This window comes from Rhea pennata, chromosome 11 (genome assembly GCF_028389875.1).
Source record: "Rhea pennata isolate bPtePen1 chromosome 11, bPtePen1.pri, whole genome shotgun sequence".
NCBI lineage: Eukaryota > Metazoa > Chordata > Aves > Rheiformes > Rheidae > Rhea > Rhea pennata.
In genome coordinates, this window is record NC_084673.1 from 8,083,730 (window position 1) to 8,099,554 (window position 15,825).

Below are 15,825 nucleotides of genomic sequence, written 5' to 3' on the forward strand. Positions count from 1 at the left end.
TTCACTCAGTTTGTGCTTTGAGCCAACCAAGAGTCAGTACACCAGGGTAGTACAGTCTCAATTCTAAACTTGTCTGATGGATCAATAAACCCCTCTGAAATGGAAGAAGGCTGTGAGGAGATAGGCAAAAGCTGTAAGCTCTTGATGCTCAGAATGAACAGAGAGATTGACCACAACTGCTGCAAAGGAATCTGAACTTATCTCAGCACAAAGGGAACCAGAAGGTACCCCTTTTCTCTACATCAGCTCTATCAGCTGAGTGGATCAACCCCCTGTGTAACTGTTCGTCCCCAGGTTAATAAGAATGCAATTATATGTCTTCCTGATTAAGTCAGAGCGGCTATAGGGGACGTATATACAGCTTAGCCCGACATAGAGTACAAAAAATGAAGAACAAACAGAAGAACTTTTAAAAGAATAGGCTTAAAATGGTTTCAACAAACATAATCCTTCCTAGCCATTTGATATGCTCAGCATGATAGCAAGCATATCATAGAGACCAGTAACAAAACTCACATTTATGTTGTGATTTAACTGTATATTGTAGTTGTATACTTCTGTGATATATATTGTTGATATACTTCTACTATACTTCTACTCTGATTTAAGCGCATTGCTGTACCACTCTGATAAATCAAAACTTCATGCAACTCCCAGTAACTTCAAATGGGTAGATTTGACATTATACATTAAACACTTCACATGTGGAATAACTAAAAGAACCTGACAACTTGAAATTCCTGCAGCTAGGCATTTTAATGCAGAGGAGCATGATTTTAGAATTAAAATTTTAATTTTTATTAGCATCTGTCTTGAAACAAATTCACATCTGCCACAAGCGCAGTTTTGAGATTTTTTTTTAAATCAGTTTTCTTACTGTTCAAGAACAGACCACAGAAATAGGGAGGGGAAATTCTTGTAATAAATGGCTATCCTTATAAAGTATACATTGCAAGAATTCTGTGTATTTCATAGGATTGTATAAATCATAAAGACAATTGGCATTATACATTTTTAAACATAATGGAAGTGGGATGCAAAGTGAGAGAAAAATGTACCTTTTATTTGTGTTCCAAAAGTAAGTGCTAACTTTGCAAACAGATCTGGGCTTTCAAATTTATCTTCTCTAGTTTTTACCCAAAAGCTGCATTCTGTTATTTCATGAGGCTCAACCTGAAACAAACAAACAAAAAAAAATCATTTTTGAAGTTAATAGTATTTTCAATAGCCAAATTAAAACCAATGCTATTAGACTATTGTAATAATTGCACTGAATTAAGTTTGAGAATTAAAAGCATTCTTACTAAGAAACAAACTGTTTAAGACACACAAACACACAGGGGGCAGTGCCACATGAGATTTAACCCGTGGAGACATAGCAAAGTCCTTAGAACCAGCAAATGATGAACATGGCTGGGTTTACCATCTGACCACTTTGGTCCTGCACCATTTTGGGTGCAAGAATCAGAAAAATCAGTTCACAAAGGTGTTACTTCAATACATCTTATAAGTGTTCTCTTAAAGATGCTTCCTGAGGAAATTAGTCACATTAACTATCCCCTATCTTCACAATGATTTCATCAGATTAACTTAATACCTTCAAGTAAATCTGTGCATTTTTCTCTTAAAAAAAATGCCATGTAAGAAAACAAACTTATCCAATATCAACGAGACAGATTTTTGGCAAGAGAAATTTCATAATCAGAGAACACTTTTCTACATCAACTGGCAACTGAAAAACTCGGACAAAATTTAAGAATAGAAATTTTTCCTAAAGTCTGAAAGAAGTAGCTGATTGAAACAACTGTTCAGACTTCAGTTAGGTGAGTGCGTATAAATATATGTTAGACCATCTTAGAAGAATAAAAAAGATAAGTACCTCCAGAAGAGGTAGCTGTTACCTGAATTGTTTTTAAAAGTGCAGGCAGAAAGAAGAGATAATAGAGTTTCTAGCCCAAGGAAAGCAAAGATTACAGGAGAATGTAGGATTATAGCATGCCCTAAAGTAATAATCTGCATTGAATTCATGGTATCCAGTAGCCATTAATCTGAGTTCATCCTTTGCTTCATATGTTTGGTAGGTTCCTCTAGTGCACCATGACTGAAAGATTAAAGAGCCATAGACCTAAAAATATGACGGTAGAACATAGAGTTGCCTATGAATTTTACCAGCACAGTCCTCACCATAAAATTACAGCAACTTGCCCAGTGCTGATTCAGCCACTGCTTGTTAAATCTTAAGGGCTACAGAATTCTCCTTATAAAGAAAGACTACTACTGTGAAGCTTTTGTTAGCTGTGCTCCCACTCACTATCAGTTTCTTGAAATACTTAATGAGGGAAATCTCAAATGGAATTTCAAACATTCTCGCATTTGATAGTCTTGCTGCTGCTTACTCTTCCCATCGACAGTAGCCAGGAAGAGGATGTTAGAAGTGTCATAATACAGGTTTTAGATGATTTTTTTTAAAGTGTCAGCAAAAAAGTCCCCTAATGCATTGCATAACCAATAGACTATCCAGATGTCTCTCTTTCTAGAAACTGAAAACTTTAAGAACAATTACTTGTACCAGAAGGTGCTTTTATAGCTTATATGGTGTGAGAGTTCACTGTTTCTTGTTCATCCTTGTGGTGAATACTGGACTATGTCTTGCTGCTAAGGTAGAAGTGTTGGTTGCATTTCTTCTTTCCTGTCCTCCTTTTTACAGTGTACAGAGATTGCTTTCTCAAATCACTTGAAATTTACTGATCTTGTTTCTGAGATTTTATTTTTTGGGGGGGGGCCACTAAAGCAGGTAAAGAATGTTTTCTCCAGTTATTTCAGGGTTTTTTTGTTGTTTAAATGGATTTCTTTTTTTTTTTTTCTTTCTTTCTTTTTTTTTTTTTTTTTTTTAAGTTCACTTGCATAAATCTATAACACAAAGAACTATGTGATGGTCAGAAATTACTAGTGATTCTCATAAGATTAGGAGAATATTTGCTTTTCCCAAAAGCTTACAATTCAGACAACACTGTTCAGGTTGATTTCTTTTTAATGTTTTCCATTTCAAAATGGCAAAATACATCATCTTCTATGTTCTATTTGTAGTTTCAATGTATTCACAGTAATTTGAGAACAAGTAAACAGTAATTCTATCTCACAATCTTTGTCATCTTATAACCTTACATCACTACAGTTCTTCTCTCTGTAAAAAAACAAGAGCTAAACAGCGTTAAAATAATTAGAGTTTATTTACACAGAACTAACCAAAATCAAGTGTACTAGCTTTTCCTTAATTCCTAGTAGAAAGAAATTTAATTGTAGTTAATGTCTGTAGTACTTCATCTGATATTTTTCCTAATAACTGTACAGGTATAAGTGTTTTACCGTTAAAATTTTCCTTTCAACAAGTTTTCCAAACAGGTTTGATAGCATAATTGCAACAAGATCTGGAACTGCCCTAGCCTTCTCTCTTGATTACCTTCTTGATAGTTCCCAAAGCTTTTTCTTCACCACTGAAGTGAACCATGATTAAAGATTGTAGGAAGAACACTAATCTTTCTTGCTCTGCCTAAAGGATGGCGTACTTTACTTGCAAATGATATCAGAATGGACATACATACATATACATACATACATATATATGTATGTATGTATATATATGTATGTAAGAGACTAAATTAGCATGTCTTTTTAAAACATTAAGTCTTTAGGAGGAATTAACATCTTATATATGAAAAATAATTCTTTATTTAGTATCATTTATATACAGTTTCTATTTTTCAAATGTACCAACTAGTTAAATACACAGAGATTAAAGTACTTGATTTGATACCACCTTTTTTAAAAAAAAAAAAGAAAGCAGACTGCAATAGAAACTGAAAGCTGATCTTTTTCCTTCCAAAATGATTCAGAATATCTATTTTATGTTTTCAAAACATGCTACTATTCCAGTTTGTAAGTGTTGCAATCATTGTTTATAAGTTTGGAACACTGGTCAAATGCCAATAAAAACTTTGAAATTAAAGGGCTATTTAAATTCAAGCTGACATGCAGGAAATTCATCAATATCAATTCTAAACCTTATCAGAATCTCACTGAAACACAGGTCCTCCACCTTTCTCCATACGATCACTGTTCTACTCTGTAGCTACTTTACCACCAGCTGCAGACAAGACATTTTAAAAATCTAACTTAATGCAACACCAACTATGAAGAGTTACAACTAAATGCAATATTTTTTAATCTCTAAGATTTTTATTCCTAAAATAACTAAATAACAGTTCCTTAGTGATGATCTAAATAGACTTTATTTTTTTTCTGAATGTGGAAGAACATTGGCACTGTTCCCAGACTACTTAAGCCAAGTATCCATCTGTAGTTACTTTCTATTATCATATACAGTGTTCAGATGTACAACACTATATATCACTTCTGTAAACATATTAATATAATTCGTTTCAATGAAACAGGCTACAGTGATAAACACATATTATAAACCAAAACCTTACTTAGGAAAACACTAGCCAGAACAAATGCATAAAAGTGGTAAAATGTAAATCTGTGATGAAAGGAAAAAAAAATATTCAAAGAACCCAGTAAACCCAAAGAAGAGATTAATACCAAAAATTCAGCAAAGAAAATAATATGTAATATTCCAAGAACACTTAAAAGGCTAGGCGGGAAGGCATTTCTGAGGTATTAGAGCTCCATTTCAAAAGGAAAAAAAAATGGGAGGGGGAGAAAAATCAAGGAAACTATATAGCAGTTTTAGTAGTTTTCTATGAAGAGCTATGAAGAGAATAATCTCTTAATAAAAGATAATATGGACATTCAACACTAAAATATTTTCAACCAACAAAATGAACATATTTTGCAAGGAAGTGAAATCGCCTACATTCTTTAATTCAAGAAAAGCTCATCATTAAAAAAAGTTAAACTTTTGAAGATGAATCATTATAATAAAAAGGATTATGAAAGTGTTTAATTCAAATGATTCATAAGAGTGCATGAACTAAAAAAACAATTATCCAGCTAGATGAACTACAACCCCTCCCCTTGCAAAAACCCTCCTGATTCCATAACTCAATAATGCCCTATTCCTCTAAGAAAGAATTAAGTATCTTTTCCAGTATGAAAAACTCATACATTCTTGCTTCTTTTAAATAATGCAACTACACTATTTAAAACGGCACGGATAACTTTACTGAAAAAGCTAATAGCTTGGCATGGCAAGGAGGAGGTTAAAGGTATTTTGTACAGATGTGTTGAGAACACAGGAGGAATATAAGACTCCTTTTAAATTCAAAAGCATAAAAATTCACCTGTATTTTTCAAGAACACTTCAGTATTCCAGAAATATACTGAGAATTATATCCAAAGAACTCCCTACCAATTTCATTTTACTGCAATCTCTCTAGTTTCTTATAACATCACCTTGACCTACAATTCTCTACAATGGATATGAAATTTCCAACACTGCCATTAATGTACTGTAACACTAATAGTATTCTGCTAGTGCTGCATGAGTCATAAGAGCCTGCTAGTAGTCAATAGCCCTCTGCGATACACTAACATATTCACGTATGTTTTAAAACAAATGTGTCACTGTGGGAAGACCCAGATATTTAATAAAACATTGCCTCTATGAAGATAGGATTTAAATAAGTAAACTTAATCTTGATGTTTCTGGAACAGAGACACTTGAAAAGTAATCATGTTTTAACATGCAACATCCCTCCCTTTAAATTATAAATAACCCGTGAATTACTGAATCAAATAAGAGGAAATCACAGGAAGTGATTTCACTTCTGAAGCCAGGATAACACAGCTATCCACAACATGGAAGCTTGTTAACTGAAAGTAAAGATTTAAGATGTTTTTCTCTGAGATGCTCTTAATTCTGCATCCCACAACAAAGAAGTTTCATTTAGTTATCATTTAACCTCACATGAAGAATAATTTATTTGATGTGAGAACTGCAGACTGAAAAAGATAAACAGAAATAGTTAATCGTGATTTAAATTATTAATTTTAATTACAGGTTAAAACAAATATAAAACTATCTGGAAAGTCCTTCCGCTTAATTAAAAACGGGCTTCATGACGTTCATTAGTGCTAGATACATTTTCAGACTATTTCAACACAGGTCAAAATTCAGCAGCAAAAGATGATGATGAATTATATACTTTAATTCTTCTTTACCAGAATGCTGACAATCTATGCATTTCCACACAGCTTTTTAAATAGTTCTATACTTAAGTGTATATTTTAACCATTTGATAACTCAAACATGTTTTAAATAGAACATTTTTACATCTTAAGAGCTCACTTGGAAAGTCAAATATCACCTACAATTGAAAACATGTACAACTATTAACTCAGCTCAATATGACGAGAGTCAAAATTCTGAGAGCTGTTAGCTACCAGTATTCCCAGGAAAGTCGTACAGTGTTACAGGCTTGTGGCAACATTAAACACTTGGAGATCCTCCCATGGAGGATGAAGTGTCTTTGAAAACTAGTATCAGCTGCGGCAGAAATATTCTGCCTAATGCATGGGACGAATTCTACAAACTTTAACCTCCATTTACAACCATGTTATTTTCTTCTCCCACAAAAAACTCTTTTTTAATAAACAGAGAGAATGAAATAAGCATCATAGTACCTTTGACCAGTTGATTCTTTTCATAGAGACTTCTGGCTTATACTTTTTCTTCTCTTTCATTCCATGTGGTAATGCTGGTATCACAGGAAGGGGTGGAGAAGTAGTAACACCTCGAAAAGATGCTGGCATTGGAGGCCCACACAAAGGTGGGGGAGGAGGAGGAGGAGGAGGAGGAGGAGGAGGACCTGTTCCACCAGGCAAAAAAGGAGGTGCAGGTGGAGGCGGGGGAGGTGGTGGTGGTGGCGGCACCATCTCACTTGGTGGAGGTGGAGGTGGCACTTCTGTCAGTTGACCTGCCAGGCCTGGACCCTAAAAATTAAGAGAATTTTTCATCTGGAAGGAAAAGGAAGTTGCATATAAAGTTAAACTACCTAGGCCACCTCATAGCCAACTGTATTGCAAGAAAGTAACAAATACAACAATCCCTTTATTTAAATGAGAAATATTAACAATAGCTTGCACTATGTTCCATGAAACTGCCAAATACACTAAATAACCCAGCATATTTATCAAAATTAATTGTTCCCATTTTAAAGAAAACTTCATAGCATTAACACTTAAGTGAACACTTAAGATGAAAGTATATCATCTTATTTCTTACCAGGCACCAAAGATGGTAATAACAACGATGAATGTTAATAATATTAATCATTAATCAAATGGAAAACTTTCCACAGAAATCACAGAAGGAGGTATTGCCATGTAAGAGGTTACGGGGCCACAGTCATTCACAACTATCCTGACATCTTGTTCAGGGTAGGAAGAGATGGAAATCATTAGTTGGTTTTTTGTTGTTTGTTTGTTTGTTTTTAATCTTTCAGCTGTTGTTTCTGCACTGGTATGAAGGAAGAACAATTGCAACATCCATTCCAGTAAGTTGCAAAGGGAATAATGAACAGAAACAACCTCGTGCTAAGCCATCAGAATTTTTTCACATGATCCTAGCCTAGAACACCAAGTTCTCAAAGAATTTTGTCCTTGGAAGTACATTAGAAAGTAGCAGCAGAAATCAGGCACAAACTACCACACAATGAGTTTACATTCTAACTTGTTTACAGTCTAATTGAACTTTTGTTGCAAAATCATTGTGTAATATAGGCTGTTCATTTAATCTAATTAGCATACTCTTCTAGGCAATTATATACTGTTTCCAGTTTTCTGTCAAATGGGGAAGAAAAAAAGAAAAAAGAAATCAAGCTGAGAAAAATTTGAACATACAAAAAATTAAATATCACATTCTAAGCTAGGTGAGAATAGAAACAGGGAGTATAACACTGGGGGGTCGGGGGGGAACATAGATACTAAAATGTTTATGCATATCAGTTTTAATTGTAGCATTATTGTGAATGAGCTGTAACATCTTGATAATCTGAAATAGAAGCACAAATATCAATATAAAGGGACAAATAATTGATTAGAATAATTCTTAGCTTCGCACAAGGCACATGATATTTTTGGCCCACAAGATCAGTAAGCTATAATAGAGCAATTGGTAGGGAACTCAACAAGATAGGCTGCCAAAACTTAGTACAACACAGTCTTGTAGATATTTGCAACAAATATTAAAATTGGTGTGAATAAACTATGGACAGAAATATCTGCGAATGAAAGCAGCATAAGAAGCAACAGACTATAGATTACTAGAATGGCTTACATACTTTTTAAGAAGGACACAACCAACAGCAATCCAGCTATTAAACACCAAGTAACACATTTTTATTAAGATGAGAAGGCCAGTGTTCTGATAAGGCCATAGCACAGATAACTTGTCAGCGCAAGACCCACACTCTCACAGTGGGAGGATGGTGGCCAGGTTACAGCCTAGCATGTACCATCCTGCTACTCAACAGAAATTGAGACCACAGGCATAAAGATACCCACAATGAAGGAAAAGGCAATCAGTGGCAATCTCACCTAACATTCAACCAGAATGAAGTAGGCCACACTGATGCAAAATGATAATTGTTGGTTCCTAAAGGGTGTAATGAATCCAATTCATTGCCATTGACAACAGGAACCCAAGCAATGCTGAGGGGTCAATGGGCACCTTACAGGTGAACCTGGACAGAACCGCTTGGACATATAGTTCTGGTGCTGCTGAGCGAAATTTATATGAAAATGAATGCAAGTAAAATCAAGTGTTGCAAGTGTTGTTGAAAGTATCACCTTCTCCTTGTGTGGGCTCCTGTACGGTGTTTTGTTAAACTGATCTTCTTCAGTCTCTTAAGTAAACAGTATTTTAGTGAAAGCTACAGCCTAAGGTTCAAAGTTCCAAAAAAATGGATGTTACCGGCCTTCATTTGCATGCATAGTCTGAAAGGTGGTGTATTACACATAAACAGTTACTTCCAGCTTTGCAATTAACACACAAAGCCTTCTGAAACAAAAGTCTTCTGTAAAATACACGAAAGTAACATTAGGACATGAACAATTATTTAAAGAAAAAGAGATGTTTGATTCAAACTTTTTATAGCCTAAGGAAATTTTATCTTCAATAAAGCAAGATTCTACAACAGGTGTTGAACATACTGCTATTTGAAAAACTGCTACTTGCATTAACTATGTTGAAAATAAATCAGCGCAACTCTTATATAGATTTCAAATTCTGCTGAGACAAGGCACCTTCACAGTACACCTTCTTTTCAATTCTAGCAAAAGTAGTTTTCAACTCTGGAATCTACTGGATTTAGTTTTATTACCTGTGTTCGTAGCTTTCTGATTTCTGTTTCAAGTTCTTTGATTTTCTCCTCTTGTTTCTGAAGCTCAGCTTGTGCCTCCTGTCGAGCTGTGAATTCTTCATCAAACTGTAATGATTAACAACCATAGAAATATTCATCCCTTTATAGCCACACTAGATATTATACTTTCAGAAATCTTTGCACAATAGCACAACTACAAGAATAGGTGCATTTTTAGCTTTAAAAAAATTCTACATTTTTCCAGTACCGCATAAAAATTCTCATCCATAGGTTACAATACAAAACCACTTAGATCCAGATCCTTATTTTGGCATAAATTTTATTTATTTATTTATTTTTAAGCGGAACTTTGCAAACTTCTCAAACTCCACTTAAGTATATGCTTCATGGAAAGAGCTTACATCGGAACAGAGATGTCTGCAGCTCCATCAGTTATCACCTACAAAGTAACATAAGAAAGGAAGCATCCAAGGAAGTTAGTAATCACTTCAGTCTTGCTGTCCTCATATAAAATGGGAACATGCAACCCTGTCTAACATGCTCTAGGTGATCCTGCTGAGTGGGAAGGTTGGAGTAGATGATCTCCAGAGGTCCCTTCCAACCTTACTGATTCTATGATTTTATGACATGATTGTGAAAACTTTGTCTTACATTTTCATCTTGGTACTGTTTGCTACGTTTAAGAGATTACTAGCATTCTTCAAAGGTTTCTATTAATCATTCTTCCTTAGGATACAACAACTTATCATTGGGAAGAACATGAGTTGACTGCCACTAGCAAAGCACACTACAGTAAAGAGCTCTGCCAGGGAAACAACACAACAACTCGCTTTATTTAAAGCTTAGACACTAATAAGTCCTATTAATGTTAAGTACGGATGCTATTTTGGAAAGAAAAGCTAGTGATTTCACTCCATCCTATATTAGAAATTTGTGATCAGTATATGTACTGCCTTTTGACCTAGAAAAGGCTTTGTGGACCATACTGGTGCACACAAAAATTTTGAATGCTTTTTGTACTCAACATCATGGTATATGAACTTCAGTAATATTGCAGCTAATACAGCGCATTCAGCGTTTCGTATTCTTAGAAAGGACGTGATGAACTGAGATTACAAATCAGCTAAGCAATCTGAGGAAGCATGCTGTATATCCAGGCATTTTAAGCACAAACACCAACACTGATGAAGCAGAAAGAGAAGTATTAATCACTTCAGAAACGGCCCCCAAAAAGTTTATTGCAAGAAAAAGCTGAACTGGAATTCTTCCTGAAGAAATAATTCTAAATGTCTAGCCTGTTTCTAGTAGCAAATTAAAACTTCCCATGACTGAAATCAAACTTAGTTATTAAGTTCTTAACATAAAAGATTTGCACAGAAGGATAAAATTGTTAGCAAAATATGTCCCAAAATGCACTGCAAGATTCCTAAACACGTGAATAATACAGAATTTCTTTTAATGAGGGAAAGTAATTTATCATGGGCACATTATAAGGAAATAAATCATTATTTTGTGTTAGCTTCTCTCTCTGTGCCTAAAAACTCCATGAGTTTTCAAACATGTAACAACTCGCTTTTAGATAAGTTCCTTTCAGTTCTTTATCAGAGCTAGACAGAAAGTTATGAATCCTCTCCCCCAAGTTCTTTTAGACTTTAGATATTTTGTTAGGACTAAGTTGTTTCAGGAGAATATAAAATAGCAGCAAGTGGAATTTTTCTCATCGACTATCTACAACAGAGGAATAAAAGAACTTAGGATATTTACAACTAACATTACTCATCAGCTTTTGAATTCAGAGCAAGCTTAAATCTGAGCCTTACACGAGATTAAAAAACAGTTATGAACTGCTGAAGAACATCCTGTCTGTGAGATTCACTGTTTCCCAGCACTCTCAGCTTCTACTAAAAAACAAAACAAAACAAAAGAAAAAAAAAAACACTGTAATGTTCTTGTCAAGTTTCTATCCCCTTTCTTAAAAGATCAGTGATATAGGACTTACCTTTTTGGAAAATTCTGCTGCTTTTTTCTCGCTTTCTTCTACTTTAGCTTTGTCCACACACGCATCTAAAGTTAAATAATTACCACACAAGTCATGTAAAACATACCACATCTCTGAGGTCCCTCAATTACCCTATAATTCTATGACATAAAAGCAATAAACAAAAAAGAAAATAAATCACAAAAGGTAAAAAGTAAATCACTTGCATTAGTTTCTCTCCTTAACTATAATATTCCGCTGGTTGGAAAAAAAAATCTAAGTTTTTAAAAAAATTTTTTTTTTGAACTGGTCTCTAGTATACTACAGAAGTGCAATTTCACAATATGCATAATCTATATTGTTGGCAACTATCAAACACTGCAGTAGTACTGCATCCCATAAACTATGCATTCCTGTCATCACCCTGATAAATAATTAGCAAACCATAATGACCTAATAAGGCTCATATGACCAAATAGTTGGTGAATTATTTGTTGTTTTTATCAACAAAATCAGTAAATATAAAAAAAAAAGCGGTGAGAACACGTGACCAGGAAAGTTAAAGACAAATCCTCATAGAGTTGTTCTGTTCACTCTCTAACAGGTGAGTTTACATGTGATGATTTTAGCCCTTCTCTTTTCCATGAATTTTCTACTAAATAAAAGGCAAAGAAAGTAGAGTTTAACATTATTATGAAGTGATAGCTCCTTCAGTGTTTTTAAATCAGAAAGCACCCTTTTAACATAAGAAACCCCAAAAGCAGCATTTTCTTATTTCAGTAAAATTATTCTGTAGGCTTCTAAAAGAAAAAGTGGGCAGATTGTAAAGTAGATTTCTTCACTAAACAGTGAAGAACAGCTATTTCTGTTGACTTTTCACGGAGTGCAAAACTCAAAACATTTTAAGTGAGGTAAACACGATTAACTGCATGTTATAAATAGGAACTAGTATACAGAGACAAACCAGCTATCCCTAGAACTAGCAGATCAACAGAAACTGAAGTAAAATCAAGTGATCAAGTTCTTCTTAAGTCATAACTGAGTAACAGAATGAAGGTAGGTACTTTTTTTAAAGTTTTTTCAAAAGTCAGCCAATACAAAAATCTTCCTTTCTTCTTGTCACATAGCCAAAAATATATTCCTAAATTAAGAAATTTCCAAACAGTTACTACTTCCCCATATGAAGTATTTACTCCAGGGATAGCACTGGATTTCGAGGAAGCAGTCAATTTCACTAATCAAAAAAAATAATCCGAAATAAAACAAAACACCCACACTTCTAAGTGCTGACAATTGTCATTTGCCTGATGGTATGGAAACCTATTCATCTGCTTCTTCCGCAAACAACATGGGAATCCAGTTTCCTAATGCTTCAGCTTATTAGTCTACTTTACTAAGCAAGCTTAAGTACTTGGTTATGGAAAATATTCTGAGAATTAAACACACAAAATTTGTAAATCCATTAACAATTAATGCTTAGTCTTAAGATTTGTAACTGACCAGAAATTAATAGAATTTTGAACAAGCAATTTTTAGTTACCATGATTTTTACGATTCAAATAGAAGTCAAGATAAAGCTGGAGAAGTAAGCCTCAACTATGTTATTTCTTAAAGGCTGGAGAGCTTGATTTGGCAATATAATTGTAACTTACACAAACACTTGCAGAAAATTGAAAAAATTCACACAGTCAATGTAAATTTACACAGAAGTGATTATGGAAAAAAAAAAAATACAATTTAGCAAAGAACAAGGTAACATTGACCGTAGTATACAAACCAATAAGGTGAGTAAGATCCACATCCAGTCTCCCTCTACATTTAAAATCTGGATCCATGCCACTGCAGTGCAATACAATCTGTGAAATGCATTCTTCTATTATCTTGTAGTACTGAGGTCTGCAAAGAACACATTTTATAAGATAATGAGAGCATGAACAACAACATATGCAACCACGAGAGGAAAAGTCAACTATAACTCCTTACACACGAATTACACAAAAGGCTGCAATCAAAAGCCTTATTTGTATGTTGGCTAATAAAATGTCATTATCAGTTTCTCAAATGGATATCTGAAAATATTGAGAACTCTATGAAATATAGTATACTTCTAGTTTATATTTTACTTCTACTTCATGCTTTGCCAGATAATAAGCAATAAAAGATAAACGTTACTTAATATTACCAATATACGTTGCAGCAACTATTTAATAAATTCTCAATACACTGAATTCCATTCCACCACCCAATTAACGATCAAAATAGTCAATTAACAACTTGTTTGATATACATCTCTACACTACATCAGGAATCTCTAAGATAATAGGATTCTGTGCTCAAAATTACCAGCTCTTACCACACCACTGCAAGGTACTACACCTCATTTTCACATAGCATAAAGTTCTCAGAGTAGAAAACTCTGAAAGCTAAACTGGTGATATCCCAACCTTTCTGATTAAAAAAAAGTTATAAAAACATTAAAGGCTTCTCTGGTTTTATCTAATTCTTAATGTCTTCACCTTACACATCAATCATTTTTATCACCCCTTTACAACAAAGCACCATCTTCTCAAAAAAGACTTTGTTCGGAGTACTTTTACACTGTTAATGATATTCTTCTTCTCCTCCTCCCCACTCCAAAATTAAACAAGATAGTTGATTCTTACCGAACATAATAATCATTCCTGATCAGAAGGAAATGTTGGAGAATTGACAGGAAGTAGTTTTCAGAAGATGTATCTTTCAACATATTATACAATAAATGATATACTTCATTAATATCAGTGAAAATATTGTCAAGGAAATGCACAGCATTAAAAATGTTCCCTATATGAGGATTCATATAACTTATATAAAACCCTTTAACATTCTGAACTACTACTCTTATTAATAAATACCTTTTCCAGCAACAACTATCCACAGAACCATTGTTCCCTGCTGAGCAATTAAATCGTTTCTCCAGTACTAATGACCACTTTTTCAAATTTAGACAAACATCAAGCAAGTGTTCTGCACTCATGTAACTTCACATTTACTGCCTCTTCATATCTACAGAAGATATGCATCTTGAAAAAATATTTTTAATTAGTTTTCAAATCTGTCATTTTTCTTCAGACTTAAAATTCAAGTATAATTTACATCTTTATATGGTAAACCAAATACTCTGTTGTTTTATAACAAATAGTATTTTTAAAAAATTGAGTTCCTAATGACTTCGATTTAACAGAAAATTATCAGTATACTAGATTTCTAACTGTATTTCTAACAAAAGGCAAGTAGAATGAAATCTTCTTGTGACAATCAGCTGCATGTAGACAAGGCTACCTTAAATTAAAAAAAAATATATATTAATCAATGTGTCAGAACACCATTTCACATTTCTATAAAGGATATTCCATTTCAGCTCTGATATCACTGAGACGATGTGACAGCTCAATTAAGTCTTCTTCTTTGTTTTCATCAAATACTTTCAACTGAATATCAAGCTCTTCGTTCTCCTTATCTTTCAAGTCCTATTTTTCAAGGCATAGCATATCTTAATTTTCCATTTTCTCTTAAAGCAACAGTTTCCCTCCCTTCAAAGATTACATCATTGTAAAATATATTATATTAATCTTTTGAGCAGAAAATACATATTTAAAAAGAATTAAGTTATAGTTTATTGTCTGCTTTTTTAAAAAAATACTATTGCAAAATTGATAAAGGTAAAAATATCAGTCAATATAGCAGGTATAGGCTGTAGAAGAAACAAAATCTCCTAACAGAGTTCAGTTCTCTTAATAGAAAGTAGTTAGCAATTCAGCCTTGTCAATATCAGTTCTTAAAAAGAAAGAAATAAATAAGAATATTTCTAGACATCAAGGAAAGCAAGCTAAAGAAGGCTAAAGAAAGCTAGAAAAGTGTAAATGAGGGATGCTTATGGCTTTTGTTATTAAAAGTTAATCTAGATTATAGCATAAAATTCTCTATAGTGCTCTCTCAGAAACAAGTAAAAACACAACAAGTAAAAACCAAAACAAACTGGTATTTGGAGATGGAAAAAAAAAATATATGTTCCTTGTAAGAAATACAGAACAATTTCTCCATTACAACTAAGAGGTAAGTTTAGCTTCCTACTGGACACATCACACAAAAAGCATCACTATTTGAAAAGCCATTAGTGTGACCACACTCCATGCTTTAAATGAAAACTGGCTGAAACTGGCCATGCGTAACTCGATGCTAATCATATTCAGAAAAAGAGTGAAATTCATACTGATTCTAATGTTTGAAAGTCAAAGAAGCATACTTTGTATTTGGACAGAGAAAGAGACCAAGAGTTACAGATCCTCTTCCCGAATCTTTCTTATTCCAGAAACTTTTGCTCACTTACAAATTTCTTGAAAAGTTTCCCCTAAGCATAGATAAGAGCATAGAAAGTTTTTAAATGCTTTGTCATTAAGAAATTTGCTTTGTAATATAAAAAACCTCCTCTACCTTGTACAGAATTAATGATTTAAGCTCAAT

General features: G+C 33.6%; 1 protein-coding gene across 1 annotated transcript in view; it reads right to left on the bottom strand.

The window, feature by feature from the left end:
* DIAPH2 (diaphanous related formin 2) overlaps positions 1 to 15,825 on the bottom strand; it is a 252,358-nt gene that overhangs the window by 187,080 nt on the left and 49,453 nt on the right. The window contains exons 12-18 of the mRNA XM_062584399.1: positions 14,713 to 14,831; positions 13,986 to 14,102; positions 13,100 to 13,218; positions 11,344 to 11,408; positions 9,345 to 9,449; positions 6,646 to 6,954; positions 1,059 to 1,173 (exon numbers count right to left, since the gene is read on the bottom strand). Of these exons, the coding sequence (XP_062440383.1) occupies positions 1,059 to 1,173; positions 6,646 to 6,954; positions 9,345 to 9,449; positions 11,344 to 11,408; positions 13,100 to 13,218; positions 13,986 to 14,102; positions 14,713 to 14,831 (949 nt within the window). The remainder of the gene's footprint in view (positions 1 to 1,058; positions 1,174 to 6,645; positions 6,955 to 9,344; positions 9,450 to 11,343; positions 11,409 to 13,099; positions 13,219 to 13,985; positions 14,103 to 14,712; positions 14,832 to 15,825) is intronic.